General features: G+C 40.6%; 1 protein-coding gene across 11 annotated transcripts in view; it reads left to right on the forward strand.

Moving 5' to 3' along the window:
* BTRC (beta-transducin repeat containing E3 ubiquitin protein ligase) overlaps positions 1-15,843 on the forward strand; it is a 121,117-nt gene that overhangs the window by 45,069 nt on the left and 60,205 nt on the right. For 9 of the 11 annotated variants that reach the window (XM_077182956.1, XM_077182954.1, XM_077182958.1 and 6 more), the window contains one exon: positions 3,444-3,521. The exons of the other annotated variants lie outside the window; for them this stretch is intronic. In XM_077182956.1, the coding sequence (XP_077039071.1) occupies positions 3,444-3,521 (78 nt within the window). The remainder of the gene's footprint in view (positions 1-3,443; positions 3,522-15,843) is intronic. 11 annotated transcript variants of the gene reach the window in all.

Below are 15,843 nucleotides of genomic sequence, written 5' to 3' on the forward strand. Positions count from 1 at the left end.
AATAGTAATAATTTTCTAGTGGTCTTTAAGACAACCTGCCATGGAGTTATATTCTGTTAATTACAGGCTGAAGTTTTAAATGCAAATCAGATTTAAAAGGATCTCGTTACAGCCAGTAGCCATTTTAGGAAAAATGAGCTATGGAAGGCAGAGCCCCTTTGCAGGAATCTTCTGTTAGAGACAAATTTTCAAGGTTACAAGAACTATGAGCTTGGGTTTCCTGACTTCTCTTCTCAGTACTTCCCCTGTCATTATGTGACCTTGGGAAAAAAAAATAAATAAATTATTTTACCTGTCTGTGGAAAGAGGGTGTGCTTTGGTGACTTCAGGATCTAATCTTGCCTATATTTGTTCAAAAGAAGAGACCCTTGCATGCAAGCACAAATGCTTTTAGCTAGTTCAGCTTTAGTCAAGAATGCTTGCCTGTGGGAAGTAAAAATTTTCCCTGGTGGAAGGGAGTTTGTATGGCTTTCCATGTGCACTAGTTTTCTTTGCTTCTTTCTCCCTAGCAAATTCCATCGTTCCCCTGCTATGTATGAAGTACAGTTGCTGCAGATCTTTAATATTCCCAGTGAGTACACCCAACTTACCGTCTGGATACCAAATGCTCCTTTCCAGGTCTGTGCCCGGGACGTGCATTTCAGTAACCACGAGAGGGTGCTCAGAGCGGTTCCTCCCTTTGTCTGCCTCTCCTGTGGCCGAGAGCATCGCTGGAGTCCTGCTGAGACAAACCTTATTCTGACCTCGCACATGTTTATCCCTCCTCCCACCTTGTTCAGCAAGGAGAAATATATAGATGTACCGTTTCAGTCGATTACGTTATGCTCTTCCCTTGGCCATGGCTAAGTGTTACCCTGTCAAGTGAAATTCACTTCCATGCAGCTACAGTTAGTCCTGAAATATGCAGGGTCCTGTAGCTGCACCTGGATTGATAGGTTTCCTTTTCCTGAGAAATGAGCGGGAGTTATAAACATCTGTGCTGTTTCTTAAGTGTAATGCTTTCCAGTCATTCTGTCTTCACCAAGCGTAACTTACTTGCCGACAAAAGTGCATGAGCAGCGCTCCTCTTTAATAGTCTGCTATCGGAGCTGCTGTGTTGGTGCTGTAGAATGGTGAGACGCCAAGCTGTGAACCACCATATGCACTTGGCAGTCTTTGTCTGGTCTTTGTTCAGCCAACCTCTTAGCCTTGCCACCTATAAAGATAATGAATGCAAAATGGTCCTCTGCTTGCTCTTAAAATTAGATGCTCAGCTTAAAGAAAAAGTAGATAACTTGATGCTTTGCAGTAACTAGAAATTTCAAAATACGGGCTAACAGTTCACTAGCAGTTCCTGCTTTTTGATGTTTCTGTGAGGGAGGATCCTTAGTGGCTTTGAAAGGCGAGATTCCACTGTCAAAGAGAGATTATTTGGGAAGGGGAATCGTTCTGACACTTACTGTAGGGAAGGGGATGGGTGTTGAAAATGAATCCAGAAGTACTAAACAACCCCTTTACCCTACAGCCACAACAAAATGCATTTCCTTTAGTAACTCACCTCAGGTTCTTATAGGTTTCACTCTTGATCTTTTTTTTTTTTCCCAAAGAACAAAAATGAAAATTCTAACTTGAATGAACCACTTATTAAACTAAATTTCTTGAGCAGAAAAGAGCAGCTTTAATGTCTGTCCTTCCTTTTTGTATATATGCGATTCTAGCTTGTATGTTTTTATGATCACAGTTCATTCAAAGCAGGATTTAATGTAATAACTTGGTCCTGACTGTGACCTCATACAAAAACTTTTAAAAGCTGCCCTCTTACAGTGATTTATCAGGCCTGTTTAGGATTGATTTCCATTATAAAACCCTGGTTACAGCATTCGAAATGTCATGGTGTCTTATAGGTTCTATATCTTAAAGAATTCAAAATCACTAGTTGGTCTGCAAGCCTTGATTTACTCCTGACCAGTTTATGACATCCCAAGTGTGGTTTTACTGTTGTGTTCCTCTCCCTCCACCCGTTGTCTGCCATTTCTCAGCAGCTTCTGTCCCTGCCCTGTGTCCTGGCTGTCCCTTTGGTCCCGTTGCTCATGCAGCGCTGCAGTGGGCACACACTCCGCGCTGCTCTCAGCTTCCCACAACCACTGCCGTGCTGCTGCTGGCCCTGCGCTGCCACTGCTCTCCCAGCCTGCTCCTCCTCTGCCAACACGTGCCACTTGTGTCTCCTGAGGTGCTGGAAGCTGTCTCTGTGAGAAGCCAGGAAGAGCCATGCTCAGCAAAGGACAGGTTATTTGGGAGACAGAAGCAGAATGCAAACTTCTACTGTAATAGACGCGGTCCTGAGCTTGTCTGCAAGTACCCTTTTCCTGGCAGAGCTCTCCCTAGGCAGTTTTTCTGCATCTCTTTAAAGCCTGTTTAGTTGCTCACTACTGAATGTGTGGGAATGTGGCCTAAGGCTGTGAATACTGTGGTGATCAAACTTATTTTAGATGTGTGTGTGGGATTCCCCCAAAGCTGGCTGTCATTGCTCCGCGAGTGCAGTGGCTGAACCTGTGCAAAGGAAAGCTGTCTTCCAGAGTAGCTGACTTTGGCAGTGAGGTCAGGATTCTCCCCACTGTATCCAGCAGTTTTTAACCAAACATTTGCAAGACTATTCATGTCCTGATACAACTATAGTTTGTCTTTAAACCAAGCAATATTTGGTTTTAATCATGTCAGTAGCATGACAAAAGTTTCCTGGTTGTATTTTTAACTCATGCTGGAAAAGCCCTTACATTTCTTGTCTACATCCTTTTGTCTGACTGATCTTTTTTTTGAAGGTGGCAGCTTACATTTTGGAGAATCAGTCTTTCTAGAAATGGCACATCTATGTGGAGTCAGGCAGCAGGAGAGAAAAACACAGCTGTATTATCATACACTACCTACACAATATTTGGGGGTGTTTTTGGAAGGATTCCCTGACAACCTCTTTTACAAGAATTTAGCTCCACCATAATTTCTCTATTATTTTAGGCAGTCAGGCAGTCAGTGCAATTAGTAATTGTTAGGCAGATTAAAAACATAGAGGCACAGAGGACAACAGTTGCACCCATTAACAACCTTTGTTTTCAACAGGTTCCACTCTTTTAAATGGTTATTCTGGGGTATTCAGGAACACCAGTGTTGCCATGCTGATTCAACCACCATTGCAGCTTTTGGAAGTGGCTGTTCTTGGTAGTTTCAGAAAAAATCCCTAAAGCACGGGCTTCTTCAATAGATACCTGCACTGTATTGCATTGTTGTGTTGAGGAGGAGAAATTCTTTCTCTGCCATAACAAGCTGTTTGGCATAAAAGTACAAGTTAGCCTCCAGTATGTGTATATGTAAAATGCTACAGCCTGTGTAGGAAAAATGTTCTGTTTCTTTTCTCCTCACAGGGTAATATTAGGGATAAGAACTGAATTAAAGCTTACTTTCTTTCACAGAATTCCTCTGAGAGAGAAGACTGTAATAATGATGAGCCCCCTAGGAAGATCATTCCTGAGAAGAATTCACTTAGACAGGTATGTGATCAGTCTCTTTAAAAATGCGATAAAACTTTCTAGCTATTTGAATCCTTAAATGCTTCTGGAAGCTCAAGTCTGGCTTGTGCTCATGGAAATCTTTTATTTTCTTCTTTGAAGTCTGAGCAAGTCACATTGTACCCAGGATAATCAGACACAGAGATTTAGCTTTCAGGGGAGTTTGATGACTCTGAAGAAATCTATGCTTCAGTATAGTTCAGTCAACTGTGACTTTAGTTTTACCTTTCTCCAGTTGGTGTTCATCAAGACCTCTTCAGCCTTTTCTTCTGTAATTGTTTCTGTCTTGTTTGTAGTATATTTTGCTTTGCCTCAGATCAAGACTCTCAAAATGTTGTACAACAATTAAACTTTTTATTGCCCTTGAAGGTAAATTTTCTTGGAGATGATATCCAATTTAATAACCTGAAAAGTGACCTGGTCTTGTTTCTTTTACATTCATATAAATTACTAATGGGTAAAAAGGAGAAAGGATGGTTTACTAAAACAATATTTCTTTGTCCTTTATATATAGTAAAGCAAATTCCTTACCAATTCAAAATAATTCCTTTTTTAATCCCTGTGGCCAACAAAGGGAGGCTGAAATGTGCTTTCTGGGAAATTTAAGTTCGGCTTAGTGATTTCTGATCCATTTTCACTTTGGTCTTTCTCCCCACTGCAACCTTCAGGCAGCAGAAGCAAAATTATGTCCATGCCTTAGCTGCCTGAGGTTGCTGCCTGGTGTATCAGAGTGAAACCATTGGTGAATGTGACTTAAGTGAACACCCCAGGCTATGCATTGCAAGAGCTGAGGAGTTGTTGCATTTCCTTCTGCATCTCAGCCACAGGAGCAGCAGCCTCAGGCAGAGGAATAAGATGGCACAATCCTGCCCCACATCAGCTATTTCCAGAAGTGGGTCATAGTAAAGGAAGACGTATCTTTTTGATACAGTGCACTTGTACTTAGAGCTGTTTGGTTTGTGTGGTTGGTTTGAGGGGTTTTTTGTGTTTTGATAGGAGTGTTTGATTTTGTGGGAGGAGGTGTCATGTGAAGGACTACATACATGTGACTAAGAAAGGTCCATCTAACAGATGTAGTGCATATAAGTCTTTTAGACATGAGGCACTATGCTGGCATAATGGCTGAGGTCCCATTTATGGCTGAGAAGGGTTACCTTGCAGAATTGATTAAATATGTTAGCTGAAACAAACTGTTTCTGGCATTCAACAACAAGCAAGAGCTGGAGGAAGAGGGCAAACCTACTAAGAAAAGGAAGAGGGCAAACCTACTAAGTCTCTACTGTGTATCCCCAGGAGAGGAAACAAGGTCCCCAGCATGCCAGAAAATGGGGGGTTTATCTTAGAGTAATATTATCCATGGCAAGCCATCAGGTTCAGCAAGAAGAGATATATGATTCTTCTTCAAAACAAGCTTCATAGTAAGAGATGTTAATTAAAAAGGATCATGAGTTACTTATTTTGTGTGTCTTCTCATCACACAGAGTCCTTCCTCGTAATTATTGACTGAGGAAACAGATATTTGCAAACTGTATTATACAGATGAGGAAGGTACAGTTTCTTGAACTGGGTTTCCATTTTGTTATATCTCAATCTGCAGAGGTATTCTTAGTGTCACAGGAAAGCTGTCTTTTCCCTCAGGCCCACAATTCATCATAATCAAGTAGATACCAGGAATACAACTGAAAAACCACTTGTAGTGTCCCAAGATTTCATATTGGAAAAAATTCAATAGGCATTGTTTATGTTGAAGATGGTTAGCTGTTTTGCACAATATTGTAGAGACGTTGTGTCAATCTCCATCTTTGTGCCCAGTCCTTACAGTGAAAGATGCAGGATAAAATCCTTGGGTCCTCTATTGCCATTGTGTTGAGAACAGTCTTTGTAAATAAATTCAAGATGTAGTCTTAGTCTTAAAGCAAGTGCCCTCTTGTCTAGATCATAGGAGGTGGTTGTCAATGATTTTTTGCCTGTTATGGAGGGAATTCTGGTTCTTTACATGGACAGAAATAAAGCTGTCTGAGCATTTTGAAAGCTCAGATTGTTCCTCCTCTCCATTAGCAATGGACAGGAGCAGTGGGAGTTTTCTGGGGCTCTCATTCCAGAAGTCAGACACATTTAGCCACGTGCCTAAATACTCACAATCAATGAGTAATGCTTACTGGAAAGATCTGGATCTCCTATAGGAAGGGATGCAGAGTGACTGCTATGTCTTACATATATCCACGCTTTGTAGAACCAACAAAATGTGACCTGCAAATGCTGTCAAAGCAATAATACACAAAAAATGCCTTCCATTTTACTGAAAAGATGCTAACTTGGTAAATATTATGCGAACAGTTTCGTATTTTTTGTTCCTCCTGTGAGACTCCCTTAATATTTCATTATTGGGGAACGTGGACCTACATGCACAGAGAAATGGAGTGTATGGGGGTAGAAGAGGAGTCTGTTTATTTAAATGGTCTTTCCAGTGGATGTATCCTCATATTTAGTACTTTTTGATTAGTCTTAGAAAATTAATGAGATGCATCAGACCACTTCAGGGTAAGTACTATGTCTTGACATGTCCAGCTGCTAACAAGTTTAAGTAAAGGTGGGCTTCCTTTTCTTGCCTTGTTTGCAGTGCTGTTATGCAGCCTTAGCCACAACATTTTCTCAGGTGGGTTTGTGGATCAGACGTACCAGAAGGTGGAGGTGTTAAGGAAGTGTAATGCTTACTTACACATCTGAAATTGTGTGCAGGAGCTGAAGACACCCATTGCTCACTGTTGTGGAACTCTTAGTAAGAGAAATATCATTTTGCTGTTGATTAAAATGGTTTATGGAGGTGGGTGTCTTCAGAAGTCTCAACAAGTGGGGCAGTGTCCTTGAATTGCTGGAAGTGGAAGGCACGGGCACCGTTGGGTGCATGTGAGGGCAGCGAGGGAGAAAAGACATGGAGATTAGCACTGGGAAACTGAAGAAGGCAATGAACTTGACACTGTTTGCTGGAACAGTGAAAAGATCTAAGCTATGACAGACTTTGGAATATGGATGCAGACGTTCAGTTTTTGTTGAGTGCTTGATCTGACAAAATTAAATTTTGAAAGGATAAACTGAAAATCATAGTATGAAAACAGACCAGAAAAAAACAATGACAAGTGGCAAAAGTTTTTGGCAACTTTATTTAAGCTAACAAACGAATTTTCACACTGCAAAGTTATAAATTAATTTTAATAGGCTGATCCAGATGGTCCATTTGGAAAATGGATAGCTTGATCTGTTGAAAATTAAACTAAATTTATCTCTCTCATACTTCAAACTGAAGTAAGCGTGAGAAGAGTGCCCATTAAGTCCAGCTCATACAGATGGACCGGCAGGTCACACATGGGACTAATCTGATTCATTTTAAAAATAAATGCATGAGTTATTGAATCAGGTTCCTGTTTCAAGCCCTGCATGTGAGCGTGTGTGTATGCTGCCCTTTCAAAGGGACTCGCAAATGCTTCAGTGCATTTTTAACCTGTGTGTTTCCATTTTAATTCAACTTCCTTGCCAAAAAACATAATTAGTTTTCAGTGCCTATCATTTAGTGTTAGACCCAAACACTAGATTGATTAGGTCAGCCATTTGTTATTTTAAGGGCTATGTCTCCATCCTTCATTTATGAAGAACATGAGCTCAATAGTCTTGGGGAGAGAGCCGGCCTTTAGAAACTGGGAAGAGGAAACTCTCTGGGGGCCCCTCTAGCCTTTTAGCTTCTGGGTGTTTTTAACAGAGCCATGAATGCAGATTTGTAAATTTATTGCAGTGCCATCTGGTTTTTTTGCAGGAACCGTATTATTGTTGGCTCGTATCTGTCTATTGTGGTGGTCACTCCCCGGGAGCTTGCCCTCATAGTCCTAAGGAAAGTGATGAATAGTGGGGGTCAACATGAATAGGTCACAGGGCAGCTGTCCAGGGCTGCCCTGAACTTGATTACCCTACTGGTTTTTAAAGAAGACGGGCACAATGCTGGTTGTTTAAAACCCTCCCTCCCTTCTCTTCACTGCAGCAATAATGAAGTGCCTTTTGCTGCTGTGGTTCATCTGTGGGCGAAGGTGCCTTGTGGGGAAAAGCTGGCAGCAGCAAGGCTGCCACAGTGTACCTCCTGCAAACCTCACATTGGACTCTGCTGTCTTTCTGCAAGCTTCCAGATGGAAGTCTGGGGGAAAAAAATCCCTGTCTGTTACCCCATTCAGACAAGCCCCTTAGCATTTTCAAGAATTCTCCCTCTTATGGTTTTGGCACAGAATATTACTTCAATTCACTCTTATAGACTTGAGATAATTTTCTAAAATTACATGTAGCACCTAAAACGTGCTTTGGGCACTATTTCAAAGTTAAAATAGGCACAGTCTGATCTCAAGAGTTTAAAACCAGTACTCAAGAAAACCGTGAGAAGCAGAAAGTGGCTGAAGAAGGTAGAGCAAAGGGAAAACAAGAGGTAGCAATTGTTAGTGGTTTACTTTCAGTTGGCAGCCTCATCCCACTGCTTAGGGCTCCTCTCAGTGTGTATTTCTCCGCTGCAAAAGTGTTTCTGCCATGCAAGAATGAAGCTCTCTTCTTGAATGATGAGGAAAGTTGCATGGTGTGGAGGAAGAGAGGGTCCTTCATCTCCCTCCATCTCTTTGGGGAAGATGCTGCACTTCAGATGTGCCTTGTGTTGGAGAGCTATCTGAGGCAGGGCAGTCCTAGTCTATAAAGTTACCTTGGTTACCTCATCTTTTACACAACACGTGGTAATAAGGAGTTGCTGATTGAAAAGCCCCCTGAAATTGCTAGAAGTACACCCTTAGCCTTACTTGCCAGATTATTCTTTCTTTTTAAGTTTTGGTTTTTTTTTTTGCTTATTATTCTCTAATAACAACAACAAAATAATTTCCATTCCTTTGTGACACCTAGTGCGTGTTACAGAGCTGGCCAAAGCGGGATGTGCTGGAGTCTAAGTTACAATGGGAATGCTGCCTTGTGGCGGAAAGGCCACTGGGCTCTTTCAGCATTAGTGCTAATAGGAATCTGTCACCCCGCCGCATTGCTGCATTCCTCTGTAATTGAGTAAATTGCAAGTGTTGTCTGCTCCCCCCTGCCCTTTGTGTCCATGTCCACTTACCATCCGAAGAACGTGGGCAGTGATAAATAAAGCGCTGAACAGGGCTCCCAGCTCTTTGAAAGCAGCATGTTGCCAGCCCCCTAGTTATATTTCTTTAAGTGTTTATGTTTTTCTGTATTCTTTCCCTTGTGTGGCTGGAACCCTGGGGATCCAAAGCCATGAGAGAGGCCAAGAAGCTAACAAAAGTAGCTGTCCCCTTGTTAGCTTGTTCCTTTCTTCTTTAAAAAACAAGATGAAAACCATCTGGCTCAGGGCATTACATTTTCCTCCCCCATGCACCTCTATAGATTAAGAGTTTCACCTGCAGTGAGGGTTTACATTGATTAGGGAGGGAGCAGTAATTCAAGCCTCCATCCACTTCAGTGGTACTTTGCAGTCTTTAAAGGTGCTGACCCATTGAGTTAAACTGTCAAGGGAGGATAAAAAAGGATCTTCATCCCAGGAGGTAACAGCTGCCAGGTTTTCAACACCTTGCACGCTGCTGGAAAAATGTCACAAATTGTCAATGGAAAGAAAAATCACTTGGCTGCCATCTTCCCTTAATGATACGCCTTATAAAATGAAAGATTTAAGGGTTTAAAAATCAGCAAGTAGCTGTTAGGGGTAAAAAAAAGTCCTGGGGGGTTTTGAACAATGGGCCCAACAAGATGTATCTTGAAAGAGTGAGAATAATGCATCCAAGTTAGAACAACCGGGTCTGACTGGGATGGCCATGGTTATGTCTGCACAGTGGGACAAGAGGGAAGTGAAAGGAGCAGCGCAGAGGTCTAACATTACCGTGCCTGTATTAAAAAAAAGTAGGAAAAGTAGTCTGATTCATAAGCCAGTGAACTGCAAGAAGACATACTGTATTTCTGCTCTTCTGAGGACAATTTGTTTTCCAGCAGCTACCAGATGGCTAAATACCACATTTTCTTTTTCTTTTTTTCCCCTCCTTCTTTTCTTTAACAAGAGATCTAGTTTGCCTTGCTCTTTGTTTTTGTTTGTTTTAATGCTTTTACATAGCTGAACAGCCCTGTGGTGTTGGGCATTGTGGCATACTCCTTTTTGTGTTTCTCCCCCTTGTGCACTGATGGATGGGTTTAAAAAAATATTTAGCTTTAATGTAATTTCAGGTAACAAGCATATTGGACTAAAGCTTTTTGTTTGCATTGTCTTGAGGTTTTTTGTTTTAAGGGCCTTTTTTTTCCATGTTTGTTTTAGGTAAGTCATTTTAATTGTACTGGGTAATTAGAAGGTACACACAGCCAAGGGAGCTTTGTTATGGTAATTGCTCAAGAAAACCCACTCCCCAACTGCCATTGCCGTGTGTTAAGACACGTCTTCCCTCTAGTGGCAGTATTAAGGACTCTGGCTTTCACAGTCAGCAAGGTGTAATTGCAATATGACAAACTGTACTTTAGGGAAAATCCTGTAAATGATCTAGTTTTTTGTTTGGCTAGCCGTTATTTTGTCTTATGACTTTCTGTGGAGACTATCCTTCCCAAGGCTGGGCTAGGGATAACAAAAATTTCATCTTAAGAAAATAGTCGAGGTGGATCCTGGGTAATGTCTTACAGCTTGACTTAATTCTAGTCTTCTTTTTAATTACCTCTTTATAAAAACGTTTTTAAATTTGTTAAGATTACTTAATTCTTTCAGAAGAAGCACCTCATTTGAAATAAATAAATAAATTGCATTTATTTTAAATAGTCCATGTGAAAGACCTTTAAAGGGTAATTAATACAAGTCTCCTAAGACTCTAAATAAGATGAAAGCGATCTTTCCAAATCTGCTGGAGTGATTTGTTTATATAACTTCCCACTTCTGCTGAATTCTTCAGAGCCTAATAACTTTTTTTTTCTAACCGTTTGGCAATTTGTGCTTAGCTACAAAAGCCCTTGTTCAAAAAGAACAGTTTAATAATCTTTTCCCTGAAAATGGCTTGAAGGGAGGGTATGGGTTTTGTCTTTTTGCTGTGTTTTTATTAGTGTTATCTTTCTCTGATAAATCATGTAATTACTAACTATTGGGGGGGAAATCTTATTGAACTCCTGGGTTGCAGCTTCTATTAAAAAGCAGAGCTTTGTTCAGGGACTGGGGATTCTTGGAATGAATGGCCAAAGAAATGGATTTCAGTTGGTAGAAAAGCTGCACATACATGGAGTTCTGCCTGGGGTTCGAGGCTTCAGGCTGGTGCTCAGTGTTCATCCAGAGCTGCAAAGACAAGAGCAGAAATGTTTATGTGTTTGTGTCAAAGAGCAGGATCATACTTTCTTTAAAAATAAAAATGTAACCAAAGACACTTACGGAATGAGATCAGATACAGCTCTATCTTTAGTGAACCATAGTCTAGTGCCTCTGTGGCATTTTAAGCCTTTGGCTGAGAGTGAATACAGCTTTGTGGTTCCCCTGCTTCTGACATCATTTGGTGCTCCCATATATTTGTAGGTTTCTTTTTTTTCTTTCATTAGAGCTTGTTTGGCTATAGGGCTGCTTAACACTCTTCTCAAACGGCTTTTGCAAGGTTAAAGAAATGCAGCTTGGTAACAAGTTTGTGTCATTTTAAATATATACCTTCTAGTAAATAAGGAGGAGTCTTGCAATCAATCCCTTTTAGTGTGTTATATGTTTCACCTGACAACTAAACCCTCTATTGATTAACCATTACTTTGTTAGATAATCTTGTGTCATTGAAGCCACTGTAAAAATTAAACTCTTTAAAATGTTTTACCCTAGCAGCAGTGTGAAAATTGAAAACTTGTTCAGAATTACAGCCAGCTTCCACAAAGAGGGTAGTTTTCAACAAACTGGTTTATGTTTGCATGCTTTATATGCAATATAAAAACATATTAAAGCACTCCGACGCAAAGCTATCTGCCTGTAGCGTTGAACCAGGCTACCATTTCAGAATACTTTTCCTTGATGAAGAAACCTCTTATTTTGATGAAAGGTGAGGAGAAACTTGAACAGTTTTGGAGTAGATTAGATGAGATATGTAAAAGGGTCAAGCTTTAAAGGCGAACTTGAGAAATATCCTTCTCTAAGGCTTAGTTTTGGCTTTGATTTTCCTGCTTTTCTTCCAGGTGAGTCAGTGTTCCCATGGGCATTGGAACAAATGGAAGGAGGTACTCTTATGCTGCTCTGTAGCATTAGACACCATCAAGTGTTTCACCTAACATGAAGTGCTCTGCATTATTACTTGATGATATGACATTAATTCTGCTTTCAGAATTCACTAGTCTATTCACTGACCTGTTCACAATAACGATTAGCGTACGAGCAATATCAGTGAAACCAAATCTCCGTGTCCAGCAGCCATTTTGTGTCTCTCAGTAGCCAGTAACTGCTGCCTGCAAAAAGCATTTGGAGACTACCAAAAAGCATTTGGAGACTACCATGTAGTACTGCCTTGACAATATATTCTCCAAGCTTCTTATGACCTGGCCTCATGAGCCAGATGCAGCTTCTTTGTAACATTGGCAGTACATTTCTGTTGAGACCTGTCAAGTAGAGTGACATTACCTCTTTTTCCTCTGGACTTTATGAGAGAACTAGCTTTGCTGTGGTTTGCTTTCAACTCTTTAAAACATACTGTAGAACATGTGTGAGAATCTTCTTTGCCCTCTTTATTCATGCCACAAGGCTAATAAGGCATTCTTCTGTGAGAATTTGAAAATAAGAAGAACGTTGTAACTTTGAAAAAATAGTATTGTATGTCAAACTGAAGAGTACTTTATGTTTTATTCTCAAATATGCATCCTGATGTGTTGAATCCACAATATATACTCTTCTTAATTTTCCCTTTTTCCCTTTTACTTCTACTGAGAAACAAAGAGCTGCTGAAGGACTAAATGGTCATCTGGTAATTTGGGACATACATAAATCCTTATGTAATAAAATTACTGTGTAAAAGTTGGCTCTTACTGTAAAAGCATGTTCTTCTCTCCTTCTATGGTTGAAAAGGTTGGGAAGAAGGAGGAAGGAGGAGTTCCTTGGCATGTTCTCAAAGGGCAGAGTGGTGTACTGATAGCATGAGAATGCCCAGATCAGTCAGACAGAGTCAGCTCATCCACTGCCAACTCCAGCACTGTCAGTGGAAAGTGCTGGAGTTGAGTGGGAGCAAGGAAGTCTGGCCTCTTTGGTGCCCCATTGCCCTCCTGTCCCTGCAGCATCTACTGCTGTTGCACTAGGGATGTCTGGAAGATATCTGTGCTGAATATCTGTGGAGCTGCTGTCCATGAGTTCGGTTAGTCCCTTTTTCCACTTCTGATGATGTTTCTCTGCACAATGTCCTGGGGCAGGAAACACCAGAAGTTCACTGCCAACTGTGTGAAGAAGTGTTTCATTTTATCCTCTTTAAATTTATGCTATACTAGTTCTGTCAAATGTCAGTAGTCCTGGTATTGTGGGATTTGACAAACAAGTTATGCTGGAAGTTCAGTTGGTACTGTTCAGTTGGTACTGTTACTGGAAATGTAATGTGTGGGTGAAAGTAATCAAAACTAAGCAATTTACTAGAATAATTATTTGTATTTGCATTCTGACGTGTATGTAAGTTTTGAATAGTGCACAGTGCACTTCTTTCATTCTCAGAAAATGCTGATCCCAAATCTCTAGGTTTAGTATTTAGTATTTCACATTTTGTGTTTGGATTGTCTGCTCTTTCCCATCTGTAAATGTGGAGAAAGCCTGTTGTAAGCCCAGCTTTTAAAAAGCTGGCATGCAACCAAGGTTTGTGCATACCTGTCTTGGGAGGAAAAAGACTGACAAGATTTGAGTTCATGGTTCAGTTCACAGAGCCACAGACTTCTTGTTGCTTTCAGTAAATGTTTATGTGGCTGAGCTTTTGATCTGCAAAGTGGAGTTAGTAGTAGCTTTCCTCAATCAGGGCTTCTCATAAAACTTACAGTGTGTAACAGACAAGTTGTGCAGAAATACTGCATATGGAATTCTAGGAGTTAAATTGCAAGTGAAAAAAATCAGATTTACAATAAATGGGTTAAATTACACAAATGTGAAAACTGAACAAAGAATCTTACCAACTCTTCATGGATTTTCCCCTTCGCAATCTGGTTGAATTTAACTAATACCATGCCTGTAAAATGAAGTTTGCATGGTATTGTCTGAATGTCAGTGCAAAGCAGATGGTATCAACTTTTTGTCTATCAGTTGGGGTGCTATATCTAAGCCCCAGTTTATAGCAGTCTATACCGTTCTGATCTTTCTTCTGAGGAGAAAGTTTTATGCATACCAGGGTGATGGTTTTATGATGTTGGCAAATATTTGCAAGAGGCAATCAGACTTCTGTTTGCTTGTGGCCTAATCCAGTTTCAATCTGAGCCTCTCCTGCTGAAAGATGCACTTTGTTCATCTGCACAGCACCTTGAAAGAATTCATGTGTTTGAATTTTTGAGTTTCTCCTTCTGGGTCTAGAGACAGAAATTGCTTGCTGGCTGCTAGTCAAAGCAGATATCAATGTTGTGACATGTGAGGAGAACTGCTGGAGCCAGAATATTTTGCATTCCTGTCTGTCACTGGTTGTTTTCTGGTTAGAGAGCTAGCTGAGAAATAAAACATGAATGCTAAAGCAATGGAGAAGATAGGGCTTCTGTGCTCTCTTTTGTTTCTGTTTCATGGTGAACTTTAAAGGGGCTCTGTAAATAGATAGAGTGTAAAGGACTGATTTCCTTAATTTCTCCAAGAATGTTTGTACTGTGCTGGTCCAGTACAGATCCACCGAAGCCAGTATACTGATTTCCCATGGTGTGCAGTAAGGAATGTTTCATGGGGATCATAAGAACTTAGGTGGATGTTATAAGCTGATTGTGAACACTCAGTGCCCATCAGTTGGTGTTTACCTGAGCTGGGGGCTGTTGGGAACATTGGCTTTGTGGACACATCTCCTATTGCTCAATGTAAACCCCTTTTAATCTCTTTGCATCCTTGCCTCTGACATCCTTTGCCATGTGCCCCTCTCCCAGTCTTTGTTGCTGCTGACAGCATTTTGCACAGAGTCAGGCCTCTGGCAGAGGGGCAATAGAGGGAGATTGTTTTTTGTTTCTTGGCACTGAGGGAATCTGGCTCTGGTGATGGAGCTTTAGGGCAGAGGGAGAAGTTTACGAGCCCTTATCATGCCAGTGTTGTCCACAGGTTTTGTAACCTATAGCAGGTTTGGGGTTGAAGTCATTTCAAATCAAGCAAATGGAAATCGTAGCAAGCCCTAAAAAAACCATCTCCAGAGATTGCCAGTGAGTATTACAGGGAGATAACTGACAGGCAGCTCACTACAAGTCTTTGTGCATCCTCCCATAAAGGCAATCTTAAAATATAATGAATGTTAGTATGCTTTACTTAGTGCTCTTGAAAATGTCTTTGTAACAAGTTTAATTTCATTATTTTTCAGCATCTTTCTTGAGGTTTCCCCACACAGCTTTTTGAGGTGGCAGCATCTTCTCTGTGGTCCACTTTCTATTCTTGAAACAAATTAAGTTGGTGCTTGCTTTTGAGCTGCCATTTTTGCATGAGAGCATTTTTCTGTAAATGGTGGCTCGTGTATTAATCCCATACTGAAGGTCTTAGATGCAAAGGTGCTGGGGGTGAGGAGAAGAGCCTCAGTTAGAAGCTTTTGAGTTCTTCAGGCATACTAGTTAAAACAGCCAAGTAAACCAAATTATTTTAAGCCCATTTTGTAAGTATTTTTCATACACTTCCCTCAAAAGAGTGAGAGACCACAAGTGATGTGCTCTGCAAAGACTCTGAAGAGTCTGCAGCCCCAACTGGGCATCACTTGGGCAGGACAGCGTTAAAGAAAAAAAGACATTCTACTTTAAAAAAATTTTGAAAGCTTTATGTAAGTGAGAAGATTAAATACAGCAATGAAATGTCTGCATTTGCTCCCTTCTGATTATAACCTTCCTTGTGTCCTGTGTATTTTACATTTTATATTCTGATAAAGTCAGATATTTATTCACATTTGATGTACTCTCTGATAACCAGTGTGTAGAAATCACCTTGCTTTAATTATTCCATTATGCAGCATTTCGTGAAAGAACGAAAATTGAGATGAGATTTTTTCCCCATTTTCAAAGGAACAGAGAAGAAAAATCTTTGTATTTCCGTACTGTAAAATTGTACATGGCTTCTCAGAGAACATGCATGCCCTGAACATAGACTTTCCTATAAACTAGTTTATTT

This window comes from Agelaius phoeniceus, chromosome 9, assembly GCF_051311805.1.
Source record: "Agelaius phoeniceus isolate bAgePho1 chromosome 9, bAgePho1.hap1, whole genome shotgun sequence".
NCBI lineage: Eukaryota > Metazoa > Chordata > Aves > Passeriformes > Icteridae > Agelaius > Agelaius phoeniceus.